The 17544-nt window shown below is 41.7% G+C and overlaps 1 protein-coding gene across 5 annotated transcripts in view; it reads right to left on the reverse strand.

The window, feature by feature from the left end:
- Nucleotides 1-17544, reverse strand: part of TAOK3 (TAO kinase 3) — a 195499-nt gene that overhangs the window by 144953 nt on the left and 33002 nt on the right. For all 5 annotated transcript variants that reach the window (XM_044275825.1, XM_044275823.1, XM_044275827.1 and 2 more), the window contains exons 2-6: nucleotides 12642-12708; nucleotides 8799-9007; nucleotides 6588-6659; nucleotides 4131-4232; nucleotides 2008-2053 (exon numbers count right to left, since the gene is read on the reverse strand). In XM_044275825.1, coding sequence (XP_044131760.1) covers nucleotides 2008-2053; nucleotides 4131-4232; nucleotides 6588-6659; nucleotides 8799-8945 — 367 coding nt within the window. In that variant the 5' untranslated portion in view covers nucleotides 8946-9007; nucleotides 12642-12708. The remainder of the gene's footprint in view (nucleotides 1-2007; nucleotides 2054-4130; nucleotides 4233-6587; nucleotides 6660-8798; nucleotides 9008-12641; nucleotides 12709-17544) is intronic.

Genomic DNA, 17544 nt, shown 5'->3' on the forward strand with positions numbered 1-17544 from the left:
AATGTGCCATGCTGATAGACTTATACCCGACCCGGGTCAGAGGAATACATGAATGTTCAAATGGTCCTCTCATCAGGTGGATGACAAGTATAAGGGTGCCCATACACGGTGCAACTGGGCCATGGTAACTATATGAGGATTATCGCTAAGTGCCAGCAGCATCTGCACTTGCTGTGGTTTAAGTTGTAAGTACAGGTGCAACCTGGCAGGTAGCAGTGACCCATGTGTGGTTACCACATCTGGGCACTGCCAAGAACAGACATCCTAAAAATATACAAGTCATCAACACTAAACTAAACTCAATTCATTTGTTCTTCATAGAAATAGTTAAAAGTTGCTTAAGCAGCTGTGGTAGCTGTAAGAAAAACCTATAATTTGCCAGCTTTAGGTTACAATGGCAAAATTAGATGCTTGAGATGTCCAGTGCAGTTACACTGCTTGTTGCAGACTAAATGTTATTGGTACTTTACAAAGTATTTTTAGGTTCAACACTCTAGGTTTGGGTTACACATACGGTATTTCTCGAAAGTTTGCGAACCCTCCAGAATTTTCTGTATTTCTGTTTAACTTTAACCTAAATCTGCATCAGATTTTCACAAGTCCTAACAGTAGATACTGATAACCAAGTCAAATAAATTAGTCAAAAACATTAGCCCTGGTCATATATTGATGAAAGTGATCCAACAGCACATGTCCATGAGTAGTAAAAATATGTGAACCTTTCCCTTGTGCAGCAATAGCTGCAGCTAAACGCTCCCGGTAATTGTTAATTAGTCCTGCATATCGTCTTGGAGGAATCATTTACCCCATTCCAAACATCTTCGACTCTGGTTTCCTTCCATGAACTGCTTCCTTCAGGTCCTTTGTCAGAATTTCTATTGGATTAAAGGGTTTCTACCATCAGAATTACTGTTATGTAGCTGACTGACATTAGCGATGCGCTAATGTCAGCACTACATAACAGTATGTTTTTTACATTTCTCCCTGCAGCCGTTCTGATAAAATACACACTTTTACAATATGCTAATGAGCCTCTAGGTGCTCTTTTTTCCCCCACTTGCTAATTAATATAAAACGTAACTTATTTTATTTTATTAGAATCATGCATAGTTTAGTGAGGTAATTTCTTTTTTTTAACTCAGCGGGAGACACAGAATCTTGGCATAGATATATCCTTATATGTCTGCTGCTTAATATTTCAGCAGCAAGACAGGGTCTCTCTTTTTTGCACTGGTGTTTGCATGCCCACACCACTCTTTTTGGAGTGCAGCGGCTTTTTCCCTGCAATCCTGCCATGCACACCATTGTTGTTCAGCGTGATGGACTCATGACTGTTAACATTAGCTAATGTTTCCTTTGTGACCTCATGGACTACTGCATACCTTGCTCTTAGCATGATCTTGTGGGTCAAACACTCCTGGGTACAGTAATAATGGTCTTGAATTTTCTCCATTTGTACACAATATGTCTGACTGCGGATTGGTGGAGTCCAAACTCTTTAGATGTTATTTTGTAACCTTTTCCAGCCTGGTGAGCATCAACAACCCTTCCTCTAAGGTCCTGAGAAATCTCCTTTGTTCATGCCATGATACACTGTGTTGTGAAGATCAGACTTTGATAGATCCCTGTTCTTTAAATAAAACATAATCCCCTACTTTCAACTGATTATCATCCCATTTACTAAAAACACCTAATTTTACCTTAAAATGATCTACTAATCCTAAAGGTTCACATACTTTTGCTACTCAGACATGTAATATTGGATAATTTTCCTCAAAAAATTAAATAACAAATGAGTCAAAAATATTGTCATCTTTATCTAATGTAATTTTATGGTACATGTATGTAGAAATATTGAAAATTCTGAAAGGTTCAAAAAAGTTTAAGCACCATTGTAAATAATGGTTTGCAAGGAAAATTATATACAACATAACATCTCTTCAAAACCAGGTTTTCAGAATGCACAATCACATTACAGGTTTAGATAACATGTCTGTATTCGCTTACCCTCTAGCAAATCTGATGCAGATCCTAGGCAGTATTCCATTATCAGCTGAAATAAATCAGAAATAAATATCTGAATATATGCACAGGTCACAAGGTTGACAAAAATACCATTATAGTAACACAGAAAGTAAAGCTTTAAAAACAACAAACAAACAAAAATAAAAACACTAGGTCAGCTCATTGGTATTGTAATAATCAAATTCACTGATAAACCAGGCTCCATGCCTTCTAAGACTAGCTGCTCTGAATGTCATGATACTTTTAAATTAGGACCGCACTGTTTAGTCTGTATTGTTAGCGGCTGAGAGGTACCCCCAACACCACGGGGCCATTAACAATGCAGCCCGACTAAACAGTGCTGTCCTAATTAATTTAACTACAGCCCGATGTGGCTTGTACAGACACACAGCTGTGTCCCAGCCACGACACACCACCACCATGTGGTTGTACCTTTACAGATCCATTGCTTCATTCTGGAGAAAAAGAACTTTAAATTTCTAGGCAAATGGGCGGGCCCAAGCCACTCTGTGCACCCTTGCTTCTCCCGCTTCCTCTGTTAGCCCCTCCTTCTTCATAAGCAAAAGGGCCAGGTCCCATAGCCAAATGGCAGCTTTTACCACGACGGTCAACTTGGCCATCCAACTCCATCATGATTCTCAATCAATTGATCAAACCTACTGCTATTCTACTGTTTTTTTACATACCTGCCCCTATATATACAAAGCAATAGGGATGCAACATATACAGAGATTAACCCTTAGAGGACCAGGCAATTTTCCATTTTTGTGTTTTTTTTTTCACTTTATTGCCTTTCCAGAGACATAATTTCTTATTTTTCCCATTCACATAGTCTTATGAGGGCTTGTTTTTTGTGGGACAGATTTTACTTTCTAAAAGGCACCATTTAATATTGCATTCAATATAGTGGGAAACTGGAAAAAAAATAAAAATCCAAATGAGGTGGAGTTGGAAAGAAATACAATTTCACAGTTTTATGGGTTTTGTTTTTACAGCTTTGCCTATGCGGTAAAACTGTGCCCTTCATTCTCTGGGTCAATATGATTACAACAACACCACTTTTATATACTTTTTCTTGTGTTTTAATACAGGGGAAAAAAATAATAATAAATATGTCTTTTCAACTCCATATTCTGACCCCCATAACTTTTTATAGTAATGTTTGTCTAAGGAGGTGTTTAGGGGGTCTTTTTTTGCAGGACGATCTATAGTTTTTATTGTTACCATGTTGGAGTGTGTATAACTTTTTAATTCCATTTATTTGGAAGGTAAAGCGATGAAAATATTTTTTTTTTCCCCCATTGGGGCATTCACTGTACGGAATAAACATGTACTGTATACATTTTTACTAGTTCAGGCATTTTGTCAACCTGACAATAAGAAGAAATCATTAGATTGCTTTGATAATATATGTTGTGCCAATATATTGCATTGAATTTCTAATACAATTCTTTGTAGATTTTCCATGTTCTTATGGAGCGCTGCCATCTGCAGGGCTCCATAGGAACTACAGCACTAAAAGCCCTGGTTTCTTCAGAAAAAACGGGGCTTTCAGAGACCATCAACAGCTCCCCCAATTGAAGCGCAGGGGAGCAGTTTTCCTCTCTCATATGCCGTCGTCATATTTGACCACGGCATCTGAGGGGTTAAATGTCTGCGATCGGAACCATCACCGATCTCTGGCCTCGGGTGTCTGCTATGTGAAACAGCGGGCAACTTGAGGTTATGGTCTTCGCTCCGCTGCGGAGTGGGTGCCATCTTTAAAGAGATGACTCATTCTGGTGGCAGTCATTAAGGAGTTCTGGCTGAATTCTTCAAGGTACATTGCCAAATCTGTACATGGGTTGTTCTGGAATTGCTGCTAAGTGGCTTTACAGTGAATAGGGTTGAGCTGAGATACCAAATAAAACCTGTGGACATGTTTTGTGCCGTTTTTAGAAGAAGGCAGCTATATTTTTTCTAAACCTGTACAAGCCCTTTAACTTCTAAATTCCATCTGCAGACTATTCAATATGTTTACCTTGCAGCAAATTTCTAACCTTAAGTAATAAAAAAAAAGGTAGAGATCACATGGTTGCAGATAAGAGTATGCCACCGTTACTTACCCATGCTGTATGATCTTTTAAGTAGCACCCTTTGTACTCTATTGTGTTTGGGTGTTTCAGCTGCTGTAGAAACCTGACCTCCTTGAGTATGTCCTGCCATTTCTGTGAGACAGAAGAAGTAATGTCAAGTTACCTGACTAACCGATCCCACCCATGACACTATGACAGGGGTGCTCAACCTTTTTTGGTCTGAGGGCCGCATTGTCACATTGCTCTATTTCAAGGGGCCGCAAATAAATAAATAAAAAGTTGATTGCCGCTCATTTGAATCAGCCTATTACACAGGCCAATGCAAAGTGACTGAGGAGGAATGATCACTACCACAGTCATTCCTCCTTCATTTAGTTATATTGATTATCAGTAGTACATCCCCTATTGCACAGAGAGATGTGCGGCACCATTATACAGGCCAGTTATCATGAATGAGCGTTCTTATGAACACTTATTCCCAGTAATTGACCTGACTATCTTGCAGTGTAATATGCCCCCGTTTAACTTTTACAATATGCTAGGAGCAGGGGGGGGGGGGGTTGTTCCTGCTCCTAGAGGCTCCGTTCTCCCACCTTTGTCGCCCCCCCACCCCTCCACGACCTGATTGACAGGGCCAGGCAGCGCTCGCATCTGTCTGCCAGCCCTGTGCTCTGGTGAAATCTCGCACCGTTCAGTATTCGGCGCAGGCGCGGTGAGGAAGCTGGCAGCCAGCGAGCATCTTTCCCTCACCGCACATAGAGTTATACTTACCTGCTCCCCGAGCTGTTTTTTACTTGGCAGTGCACGGCCATGGTCACATGCACCTCTCCAGCCAATCACTGGCTTCAGCGGTGATGTGGCCACAAGCATCGTGTCACTGCTGAAGCCAGTCATTGACTGGAGCGGTGTATGTGACCATGGCCATGCACTGACAGGTGTGAAAGTGCAGGAACCAGAAAATGGAGGCAGGGCGGCATGAAGCAGGTAAGTAAGAATCTTCTGTTTTAGGGGCCATGCTGCAGGAACTTGTTAAAAAAGTCATTTTTACGGAAAACTGCCTCCTATTCGTAAATCAGCGATTTCCTTGACTGCAGAGGATGACGCTCCCTGGTTATTACCACCTCCTGCCAGTTACAGGGGCCATGCAATAACCAGTAGTCATTTTCCCTTACTAGAGGGTAAAGCACTTGGTTAACACTTTAATAACCAGGCCTGAACAGACACTTTTTTTTAGTGATTTAGCGCAAGTGGTGGGTCAAACAGCTGTAACTTTTTTATGTGTTGGGACTACCAAAATAATTTTTGCAACAATTTCTCACTTGACACATAGGGCCTTATAATTTCTTTTTTAGTTTTATTTGGGGGGAAATGTAAAAAAAATACTTTAAAAATGTTTTGTTTTCCAAAATATAGCTCATTATTCTTTAAATATGCAATCTGACACCAAAATAAATTTTTTATAATTAGTTCCCTATTTTGGGTCGGTCATTTTTTTATATAATATGTAAAGTTTCACGTGAATGGGGCAATAACGGTGACAGTTTCGGTTGGTGTGGTTGTTTTTCTTTTCTGTATTATTTTTTTTTTTCTTTTTTAATTTCATTTTTAATATTTCTGCTACAAATACACTGACACTTTTGGTTAATTTTTCACTTTCCTTTTTATTTACTTTTATTTGTATTTTATTAATATTTTATTGTATTTTTTTTATAATTGATTTATTACTAATTATTTAAATCGATTTTTGCCACATAATATGTCCCCCCAAGAGGTCATAAACGACTGTTGGGGGGTGACAATGAACACTCTACTATTTTGCACTTACGGTCATTTATTTTCTTTTATATGTATTAAATTTTTTTAATTTTCTATATTTTTTTTTAAATATATTTTTGCAACATAATGTGTCCCCCAAGGGATCATAGGGGATAGTGAACACTCTTGTTTTGCAATTTTTCCTTTTATTTTTATTTGTAATATATTTTTTTGCCACATCATATTTTTTCTTATGGGTTTAAAAAATAAAAATAAAAATTTCAATAATTTTTTAAAAATATTTTTGTTCCGCACGATTTGTCCCCAAGAGGTCACTGAAAGACCTTTGGGGACACAGACTTTTGTTTTTTGCACTATTTCCACTGTGGGGCAGGGGAAACCAGCCTGCTGTGGGGACATTGTACACAGGCAGAGTTGATTAGGGTCTCCTCACCCTGCAGCTCTGGGTCCACTCTGAATAGTGCACCGCTCACCTATCTGAGGAGAAGGCAGAAGCGCTGATACACTGCTTCGGCCTTCTCCTCAGGTCCCTCGCTGTCACTGACAGCCGGGGACCTGTCATGCTCCTGCTACAGTGCGGGATCAGGAGCTGTAATGCTTTATCGTGCGGCGCTGCAGGCAGAAACACAGCTGATCAGCTGTGTTTCTGTCCAGTAGGACAGGGGGCTGCAAACCTTGGCTCCAAGGGCCATGGGTTGTGAATGATCTTACCTCATTCATCTGCTTTCCACTGTAGGACATCTTCTTAACAGCCACCACTTCATTAGTTGTGGAATTTGTAGCCTAAACAATTTAAAGATTAAAATGTTTTACAGACAGACACCCAATATAGCTACTAAGTTTCTCTCTTTTTGGACAGGTATATAACATATGCATCAGCGATTCCATCTGTTTGGGGCATCTTAAAGGGCATCTGTCAGCAAGATTATTTGTACATGTCCATGTTCATATGTGTCCGCATTGCTGAGAAAAATGATGTTTTTATATTTTCAAACGAGCCTCTAGGATTAAGGGAGGCATTGACATTACTCCTAGAGGCTCTGCTCTCTGTGCAACTGCCACGCCCCTCACAGATGCCTTCAGCTGCCAGGCGCACATGCAACAGGTCAGCCAGTTTCATAGGTACAGATCTACTGATGGGGATATGAAGATAAGGCAGAATATAGATCATAACATATCACATCAATTTTAAATATGACAAAGGCAAACTGGAGATAAGATTAAAGCAGTTTTGTGTAGTGACTGCTCTCAAATGATGTCTGTATGTTGTGCCATTCCTGTATTATTTCTACTAGAAGTTATGAATGAATTGCTAGCAGTCTGCAGTAAGGGTACAGAGGGGTGTGCAGGTACACACCTCCAACTGGTTACCTCCCCTCTGTACCCTTACTGCAGACTGCTAGTAATTCATTCATAACTTCTAGGAGAAATAATAAAGGAATGGCACAACATACAGACATAAGAATAGATTCTTCAGAATTATTACATGGGGAAGGCATGAAGCTATTAAAACAGGCATGTCAGGAGTGGTGAAAGGTCCTCTTTAATGTACAGGTCCATGCTACGCCCAAATAGCACCAAACGTGACCTCTGGCTCCTGGAAGTACTAGCTGGCAGTTTGGTGTATTCATGAGGAGCCGGTTCCCCCCTTCCTCCTCTGCAGTGAGGGGCAGGCTAATGTGCATATACAACAGCCTGCCAAGCACCTACCCGAGAGGCATGGAGAACAGTCTCCTCATGAATACACCAGGTTCACACACTATCTAACCGTTATACTATTTCACTGCCAAATGTTTTGTGCCATTTTGGCTACTAGCATATTAAGCTGACAGGTCCATCACCACTCCTGACATTTTTTTTGCATAACTTTGCATTGTGCTCTGCATTCCTCTGCTATTCCTTCTGAATATTAATGAATACATTGACAAATGAGTGTCTGAATGCTTATTCAGATGACCGTATCAGTTTTTGCAGTCCGCAAATGATTTGCAAAACACGGATACTGGCATTTTGCGGAACGGCCAGGCCTTGATAGAAATGCTTATTCAACATGTTCTATCTTTTTTGTGGAGCCACGGAACGGATGCTGAAAGCACACAGTGTACTGGCCCGATCTTTTGTGGCCCCATTGAAATGAATGGGTCCGCATTCATTCTGCAAAACGGCGGAACGAATGTGGACACAAATATACGGCCGTCTGAAGGAGCCCTTACAGAACCATTCTGTTTGTCAAACTAGTGTGTCTCTACCCAGTGGGGGAACATGGCCCAACTGGTAACAATCAATTTATTCAGAAATCCGTAGGGAGAATAAAGGGGTTGTGTCACTTCGGCAAATAGCATTTATTATGTAGAGAAAGTTCATACAAGGCACTTACAAATGCATTGTGATTGTCTATATTGCTTCATTAATTTCTCCATCGCATTATACACTGCTCGTTTCCATGGTTACGACCGCCCTAAAATCCATTAGTGGTGGCCGTGCTTGCACACTATAGGAAAAAGGCACCAGCCTATGTGCGGTCCCACAGTCCTGGACACCAGAGAGGGCGGCACTTTCCTATATAGTGTGCAAGCATGGCCACCAATGATGGATTGCAGGGTAGTCATAAACATGGAAATGAGCAGTGTATAATGTGATGGAAAAATAAATCAACGCAGCAAAGGAGACAATATGGAGAATCATAATACATTAGCAAGTGCCTTGTATTAACTTTATCTACATAATAAATGCTATTTGCTGAAGTGACATAACCCCTTTAACAGAAGAATGGTACAACAGGACGCCCCAGAATTTTTATTTCATGAAAAAATCTTATGAGATGTCAGGTCCTTTTTTAAGTAAACTATAGAGGAGGACTACACCGCTGCATAAGATAACTGCAAAAATAAATCAACTGCTAATTATGGAAAATCTCCTTACAAAGTAAACTGCTCCAAAGCTGCCATGTCCAATCTCATGCAGGTCTACAAATAATGTCTCTGGATCATCTTTGCAAAAGAGGTCCGCTATGTCCGGATCCTTCAGCAACCCCTTCTTCATCTTGGATGGGATTGCAACGTCACTCATGCTCTCAGCCCCTGATTCGGATCATGCTACACAGAATGTACATCTGGCTTGAAGGCCAGTACCTAAAGAAGAAACCACCACAGAGGAATTATACATAAAGGAGTACACTGTATAGATATACAATTAACAAATTAGGGGGATAGCTGAGCTGAATGATGGAAGCATGGGTAATGCCAGGAACATAGCAGAAATTCAACAAGGAAGAATACGATAAACCCAGCTTCCAAAAATATGATGCAGCCTTTATTGTTCCACGAGTACAAAAACCAAAATGGCAAAAAAAATAAGTCTATTTGTTTCAGTTCAAGGACCCTTAATCATGACTAAGGGTCTTTGTTTGACCTGAAATGCGTAGACTTTTGCTAGTTTGAATTTTATACCCATCGAACAATAAAGGCTGCATCATATTTTTGGAAGCTGGGTTTATCATATTTTTCACTATATAGATATATTACAGTATAACTTCCTATATATTATCTTCAGCTATATATTTTAATTAACTTATGTATCTCTATAAACATAAATGGTATAAAAAGCTAACTTTCCTTGTGTCTTAAGATTCATTACTTCAGTTAAGACCATAATCTATGTGGCCCACATTTGCGACCAGCACCTGTGATACCAAATTGTTAGTGAAATCTAAAGCAAGATACTCACAATTCTGCCAAATTGCATATATAAAAAGGCATATAAACTTTCAGTGATGTCATTTTTAAAGCAGAAGTAATGATACAGAACTGCATTAAATATTAATGTACAGCGCCTTAATAATTAGATATAAAGCAATTAGATATACAAGGCCACATATCACCCAAGCAAATAGTATAGAGATCTTCCAGAGCTACTGCAGTGAAGATGATTGTCTCTATCCCCGGTGGTGTAGGGCAGTAAAGGGTTTAATGTGTATTTGTCTGGTAGTCTAGGGTAGTAAAAGTGGTTAATGCTAGCATACCTAGTGGTCTAGGAAAGTGAGGGGGTTATAATGTAAGAATCCTGGTAGTCTAGGGAAGTAAAGGGGTTAAATTTAAGGATGCTTGATGGTCTAGGGCACAGAAGGTTTAACTTGTTGTACCAGGTGGTCCAGGGCAGTGAGGGGTGAAGAAGTTAATGCAAGGATCCCAGGTGGAAGGTAGCGGAAGAGTTACGGTAATGTTGCATACCAGGGACAATTGGTTACTCAACTCTCCAGGCTCCAGCATTACCCTGTTTTACCCCTGCATTAAATCATAGGGCGAGTGTACAGAGGGGATAGAGAGAACCATGAAGCTGTAGATATCTGGCTGCAAAATTTGTGTACCTGGAAAAAAGTTTTTACTAGATCTGCGCTTCCTTGTATTCCAGGAATAAGTGAGGTAAGAAACATCCACTGGGATCTTTCCATGGAAATCCAGATTACAGCAAGCACCGCAGACAACCACTGCACTTCACTCCTGATCTTCCCCTAAATCCCTCCAAGGACATAAGCAGGACATCTGATTGATTTGGGAAACCCAGGTTGGGGAGCCTGGACCAGCAGGCTTCTGCTTTGATATGCGCAGTCTTATTTAGGTCTGCGAGTATAATAAAGCATCTTGGTTTGTTCCCATTTTGGCAATACTTCACTCAGGTTCTTTTATTGAAGAGGACAGACTTCAAGTGGATCCTACAGTGCTCAGAATCTGTAACTGGACTAAGGGATGCCAGGACGAACAGCACCTTTTCCTTCTGTTGGTCCTGGGAGGGATAGGAAGATACTGGAAGTGCAAAGGGGTCTTTTGAAAAGTAAAGGCCCCCATACACATTTTATAATGTAGACATTCAGTTCAGCCACAAAAAAGTATGTGTATTCAATGGGGAGGGAGGAGAAAGCTGCTGCCAAACACTTCTGGCCGCGGCTTATCTCCTGGGAGAACAAAAGGATTTGCAACAAAAATATTAATTTTGCAATCTTTCCCTTCCCCGACTTTATCTGCTTGCGGGGGTGGTGGTGGTGGGGTGGGGGCTTTTCCAGCCCCTATTGAAATCTAGGCCATTAAAGTTACCTGTGGAGGGAAGAATATTACAGCTATACTTTACTTGCCCTCCAAAGCACAGGAGTCCTCCTTATGGTCACGTGACCGCTCCTGCAGGGTTTTCTTCTCTGAAGGCAGGAGACAGCGCGTCATCACTGAAGTCACCGCCTCCTGCCGGCCTTCCCTTGTCCCGACACCTGCACACTATTGCACATGCGCCGGGATCACCCGACCATCTTCTAAGTGTACAGGCTTCGATATGAAGCCTGTACTGACTCATACACAGTGCAATGTAAACGCTGTGTATGAGTCACAGCATAGTGATCAGCGATGGGGGTGCTGTGGAAGTCACTGTTATGGCGGCTCAGTATAATTCATAGGGCTCATGCAAATGACTGTGATTGGCCCAGGAATCCATGTCACAGTCTATGTGTCAGCCACATTTTTCTGACTGTATGTTAGTAATGTATGATACAACCCCTGATCAGATAGTGACCGGCTGTATCATACATCACTGTGATGCAGTCAGTTCAGGTCAGGCGAGTGCAGTCGGCCTGTTCCCCGGGCTGACCATGGTCGTCTCACACGGTGTATCACACGTGATAGGCAGGACTGAACAAGATAGGATTAGGCCTCAGCACACCATTGTATCCATTTTGCGTTGTGCATCTGCTAAATAAGGATACTGTCCATATTCGACCCACATTTTTTGCAGAGCCAATGACTTCTACGAGTTCGAGATCTGCATTTTGAGGACCAGAATAGGACATGTTCTATGTTTTGCAGAACTGGCATACTGATATGGAAAACACATGAACGTCATCAGTGTGTCAGTTCCTCAAAATATAGAACATGTCCTATTCTGTCCTAGCTGTTAATTGCACTCTGGAGATGGTGAGAGAAGGGCCTGTGGACTGTCAGTGATGGGATTTATGTCTGGCTGTAGTAACAAGGCCACATGTAGTAGGAAGTAGCTCCTGCAGACTGAACAGTGGGGGGCAGGGCCAGCCTGTGACTCAGCACTGCAGTGCAGCCAGGCTTGTGTGTCAATAAAGTTACCTATTCAACAAAACAGGAAACTAGGAAAGTAAACTGATCTGCCAGGATAGTCTGATGCCCAGACAGGGGGAGATGAAGCACATACATGAAAAACAGGTACTGGGGACATATACATGAATGGTGGTGGTGGTGGTGGGGGGGGGTTGGGGGATTTTGATTTTGGGACAAACTCTTTAAGGTTTCCTGATGTAATAATAAGGCATGCAATTTTGTCTTTGTCTGGCACTGGTTGGGGTTCAATTTGGGAGATTTTGTGAGGGATAAAGTGATGATTTATACAACTATTGTTGAGTGGCTGCTTCTAGCATCATACACTAGTGCCAATGCCAACAATGAGGACTGTGAACGAACCCAGTAGACAACGCTATGGGTTCACGTTGCAGTCAGAGTAGTTTAATACCCATTCTACTTTAGCCCTTGATAACTGGCCTTTATGGGCATAGCGAAAGAAGGACGTCATACACTATTCTAAACTCAATAGGGTCACCTTTTCAGGGTGAGTATGCAAAACACAACCATATGACTGGCACCTAATCCATTTTGCAATCTGTATCCCACTGGTATCTGGTATTCTAACCTCCCATACACCCTTGTATCAGTAAGCATGGTGTCAAACAAAAACACAAGTATAAATTAGGTTTAATACCTGAAATATGTGCAGCACAAAGCATGGAAACAAAATGTCTTCTATTCTCCAGTGATCATATGAACATCTGTAAGAAGAACAAATGAAAAGTTTTTTTATTAATTTTTTTATATGAAATTTGCACCAGATGCTCCATGAGATTGATAGAGACAAGCCCAATTTAACAGTAGACGACGATTCAATTACCAAAAACAGCACAGGATAGCAAGCTGGATGTACACATACACATTAGATATATCATTTAGAGATCTGTCGGCCAACCTGGCGATTTTGGTGGGATTAGCAGACATCTAATGTGCACTCTCCCCATTGGCAGATGTCACCGGAGATAAGGAGCCGTTGTATTTCAACTAGCCCAATCCCTTTGTTCTCTGGGAACACATCCCATCAGAGGGTAGTATGAAAATGGGATGGGGTCAAGCCAGCCTAAAGCCTGTATTGCACTGGCAGATTTTCTGCCAGATGATCGCTAACGAGCGTTAATAGTAACGCTCGTTAATTATCATCGGTAATACTGCCACTGGATTACCCGATTGATTAGTAAATGCTCGTAAATCAGGCAATCGTGATCTTTCAGCATGCTATCTAATTATGATCTGCTGCCGGCAAATAACTTAATATGGGGACGAGCGATGGCATAGCGATCACTCCTCCCTATGTTGTGGAGGAGATTACTGCGTGTAATAGCAGCGGTCTCCTCCACTAGCGAGAAGGCAATTGCCAGGAAGGACCGCTTCCTTCCCGACAATCGCCTGCAGAATTGAGCTTTATCATTTATGTGTTTGGCCACAACCATCGTCTATCCACCAACTAGCATTAGCAAATTATTATACAGAAGCTTAAGGGCTGTTTCACACGAGCGGATGCCGTGCGTGACATCCGCTCCGTGAATGACGGCCAAGACCCGATGCAGACTGCAGAGGCACGGAGCATTAACATGACTGATAATGCTCCGTGCCTCTCTGTGACCTCTTTACTACGAAATCACAGTGAGATAAAGTTGTCACTGTGATTTTGTAGTAAAGAGATCACAGAGAGGCACGGAGCATTATCAGTCATGTTAATGCTCCGTGCTTCTGCTGTCCGCATCGGGTCTTGGCTGTAATTCACGGAGCGGATGTCACGCACGGCATCCGTTCGTGTGAAACAGCGCTAATGTGCACCTTCAATCTCTAGCATTTGCCACCTGTAGGGCAGAACTGGCTTGAGGCCACAGATAACAGCTAAAATGCAGCAAAAACTGCATGCAGTTTTATCACTGCTTGGGCTGGTAATACAAAGTGATTTTTGCAGGTTATGAGTAAGGAACAAGACACGTTCCGAAACACGTCAACCAGCTCTTCATGCTAAACTGCTGAAATAATGTCACTGGACTAGGCTGTATTTTGATTTTATGCAAGTTTTCAAATAAAAAGGATGTTTTTAAAATCTGACAGGGTGCTGAGATCTTCGCTTTAGGACTATTGAATGGGACTTTGCCTCATACACCAGACAGGTGAGCTGAATCCTTTTCTTTTGCATTTGAAGGATTAAACTGAGCATGTGCGGCCTTCTCAGTGAGCTGGACAAAGAAATAAGAAAAACAAACTGTAGGTGGTGCTATAATAAAGTGTGAATATGGAGTCTCTGACCATTTGGAATTTATGGTGTCTGATTAAACTATTCTCACCTATGAATGAGCTGAAGACTGTTTGGGAATGCTTGTACTTGAATAGTTAGGCTACTTTCACACTCCCATTTTGGCTTTCCATTTGTGAGATCCGTTCAGGGCTCTCATGAGCAGTCCAAAACGGATCAGTTTTGCCCTAATGCATTCTGATCTGAATGGGAAAGGATCCGCTCAGAATGCATCAGTTTGCCTCCGTTCAGTCTCCATTCCGCTCTGGACGCAGACACCAAAACTCTGCTTGCAGCATTTTGAGTCCGCCTGACGAATCGGAGCCAAACTCTGGCACAAAAGAAAACGGATACGAGAGAGAGAGTGTGAGTGTGAAAGTAGCCTTAAACTGTGTCCATGTAATTTGTCTGACATGTTTGTTTGAGACCTCGTCCATTTTATCTGATAGACTAAACAAAGTGAAATGTCCGAAATGTGTGTACCAGGTAGGGGTGGGCGATATATGCGATATGGACAAAATCTGTATCGTTGCACAGATTCATATCGTCCATATCGCATATATCGCCCACACCTAGTACCAGGTACTGTCCCACTGATTTGATGACCTCTAAATGAACAAGGACTTCTCTGGAAATGTGTGTGTGCGCGCAAGAGAGTTAGCATTGTATGCCAAGGTTATTTTGGGATTCTGATTTATTGCAGATCTGGGAATTGGCCACTCCAAGGTCCGAAATAATAACAGATAAACAAGATATACACAGCGACCCTTATAGACTGCATAAGCTGGTTACATTTCATTAGGGGGTAAAGCTCTTTATTCAACAGGTATAAGGCTAGGTCTACACGACGACATTTGTCGCGCAACATTTTGTTGCACTAATGTCGCGCGACAATTTTTATAATGGCAGTCTATGGTGTCGCACTGCAACATGCGACATGCTGCGACGTGACAGTCGCAGAAAATCCATTCAAGATGGATTTTTCTGCGACTTTCGCGTCGCAGTATGTCGCATGTTGCAGTGCGACACCAGACTGCCATTATAAAAATTGTCGCACGACATTGGTGCAACAAAATGTCGCGCGGCACCTGTTGCGCCCTATTTGTCGCGCGACAAATGTCGTCGTGTAGACCTAGCCTAAAAGTTGGGACTCTCTCCGAAAAGCAGTTTGAGTTCACCTATGAGCGAGACGTCCTTGGGAAAACACACATTTTTCTACCCAATCTAGTCTGAGTGCTTTCTCTAAAACAGACTCCACCGCGGATGTGTCGCTGTCAGATGATAACGCAATTGGTAATGTAGGTACCTTCATTCTGGATGTAGTCAGGACTCCAGATAAGTGGGGATGTAATTAGTAGTATTTTGTTGTGTTTTATCTTACCCTTATTCTTTGTTAGTTTTTTATTCTTTAAATTTACTTAATTTGCTGATTTGCCTGATTATCGCTATTACCTTTATAAATGTCTGTATATATTTATTTCACTATTGTTAAAGTGGTGTGTGTGGTCTCTCTTAACCTGAAATGGTGTAATTTTTAGCAATAGATACATTTTATTTATTTTGAAAATCTTTGTCATTTTTTAATAACAAGACACGTATAACACAATAGTGTGCATCAGAGAGCATAGTACAAATAGATGCATTTTATTGAATAGCTCAGCAACTATACTAAACTTTTAATTACATGCAATTAGAAGAGTATTCTGATCCAGGCGCTGTTTTGAAAACTGTAGAATATTCTTTGTGGGACAACCCCCTTAAGGACTGATAAGACTTCTTTTTCAAATCCACTCCTGGTTTTGGCTTCAAAACCACATAAAAAAAACCCTAAGAGTATGGCAGCACCCTTAGGCCTGTTTCACATGTCAGTGAATGATAGACAGCACACGTACCCCTTGACTTTTATGTGTGCAAGGCTACTTTCCCACTGGCGTTTTGGCTTTCCGTTTGAGAGATCCGTTCAGGGCTCTCACAAGCGGTCCAAAACGGATCAGTTTTACCCTAATGCATTCTGAATGGAAAAGGATCCGCTCAGAATGCATCAATTTGCCTCCGTTCCACTTTGGAGACCGACACCAAAACGCCGCTTGCAGCGTTTTGGTGTCCACCTGCCGATGTGGAGGCAAACGGATCCCTTCTGGCACACAATGTAAGTCAATGGGGACGGATCAGTTTTCTCTGACACAATCTGGCACAATAGAAAACTGATCCATCTCCTATTGACTTTCAATGGGGTTCATAACGGATCCGTCTTGGCTATGTTAAAGATAATACAACCGGATCCGTTCAAGACAGATGCATGCAATTGTATTATTGTAACTGATCCGTTTTTTTGCAGGTCCATGACAGATCCGCCCAAAACGCGAGTGTGAAAGTAGCCTAACAGTGGCTTTCCACAGAACGTGGTGACAACACGGAACCATCCCCTATATTGTTCGTGATTACGAATACCTCGCGCGTATTATATTCTATGGGTCCTTGAAAACCACCAACACAACGTGGACGCCATGTTGTGCTCTAGGAACTAATGTTCAGTCTAGCAATGTCCGTGGAACACAGACTGAAAAAAGAAAATCACAGAACCACAGATGGTTCACAGAAGAAACATGGACCGTGCAGTCACAAACATACCTTGGACCCGGACATGTGAATGGAGCCTAAGGGAGGATGGCATGACACTAAAACCATCCAGTTATTCCTCTCAAAGCAAAAGAGATGGATGGTTGAGCAATAGTGATTACCAACCCAAACAATAACTACAACACCCAAGGATAAACTAGACAGGCATATCTATATCTGCAGATGGCGGAGCTTTCATATGACCATAAGTCTCCTGCATATCAAGTCCACCGTCAAGACAATGAATTGACCGCCTACTTTTAGAAATTATGCATCTGACAGTTTAATAAAAAGGGGCTAAACTTCAACAACAAAAAAATTCTAAACTAGATTAAACCAACAAAGGGCAAGAACTGTGTTGTGTAAGGCTATTTTCACACTTGCGGCAGTGTGATCCGGCAAGCAGTTCCGTTGTCGGAACTGTCTGCCTGATCCGCCGATCTGGTTGTGACTAAAAGAATTTGTGAGACGCATCGGATGCGGATCCGTCTCACAAATGCTTTGCAAGAATGGATCCGTCTGTCCGCATGACAAGCCTGTCATGCGGACAGATGGATCCCTCTTGTATCTTTTTTCACATTTTACGAGACCGGAAGGATGGATCCAGTATTTTGAATGCTGGATCTAACACTAATACAATCCTATGGGAAAAAATGCCGGACCTGGC

Source organism: Bufo gargarizans, chromosome 1 (genome assembly GCF_014858855.1).
Source record: "Bufo gargarizans isolate SCDJY-AF-19 chromosome 1, ASM1485885v1, whole genome shotgun sequence".
Taxonomy (NCBI): Eukaryota; Metazoa; Chordata; class Amphibia; order Anura; family Bufonidae; genus Bufo; species Bufo gargarizans.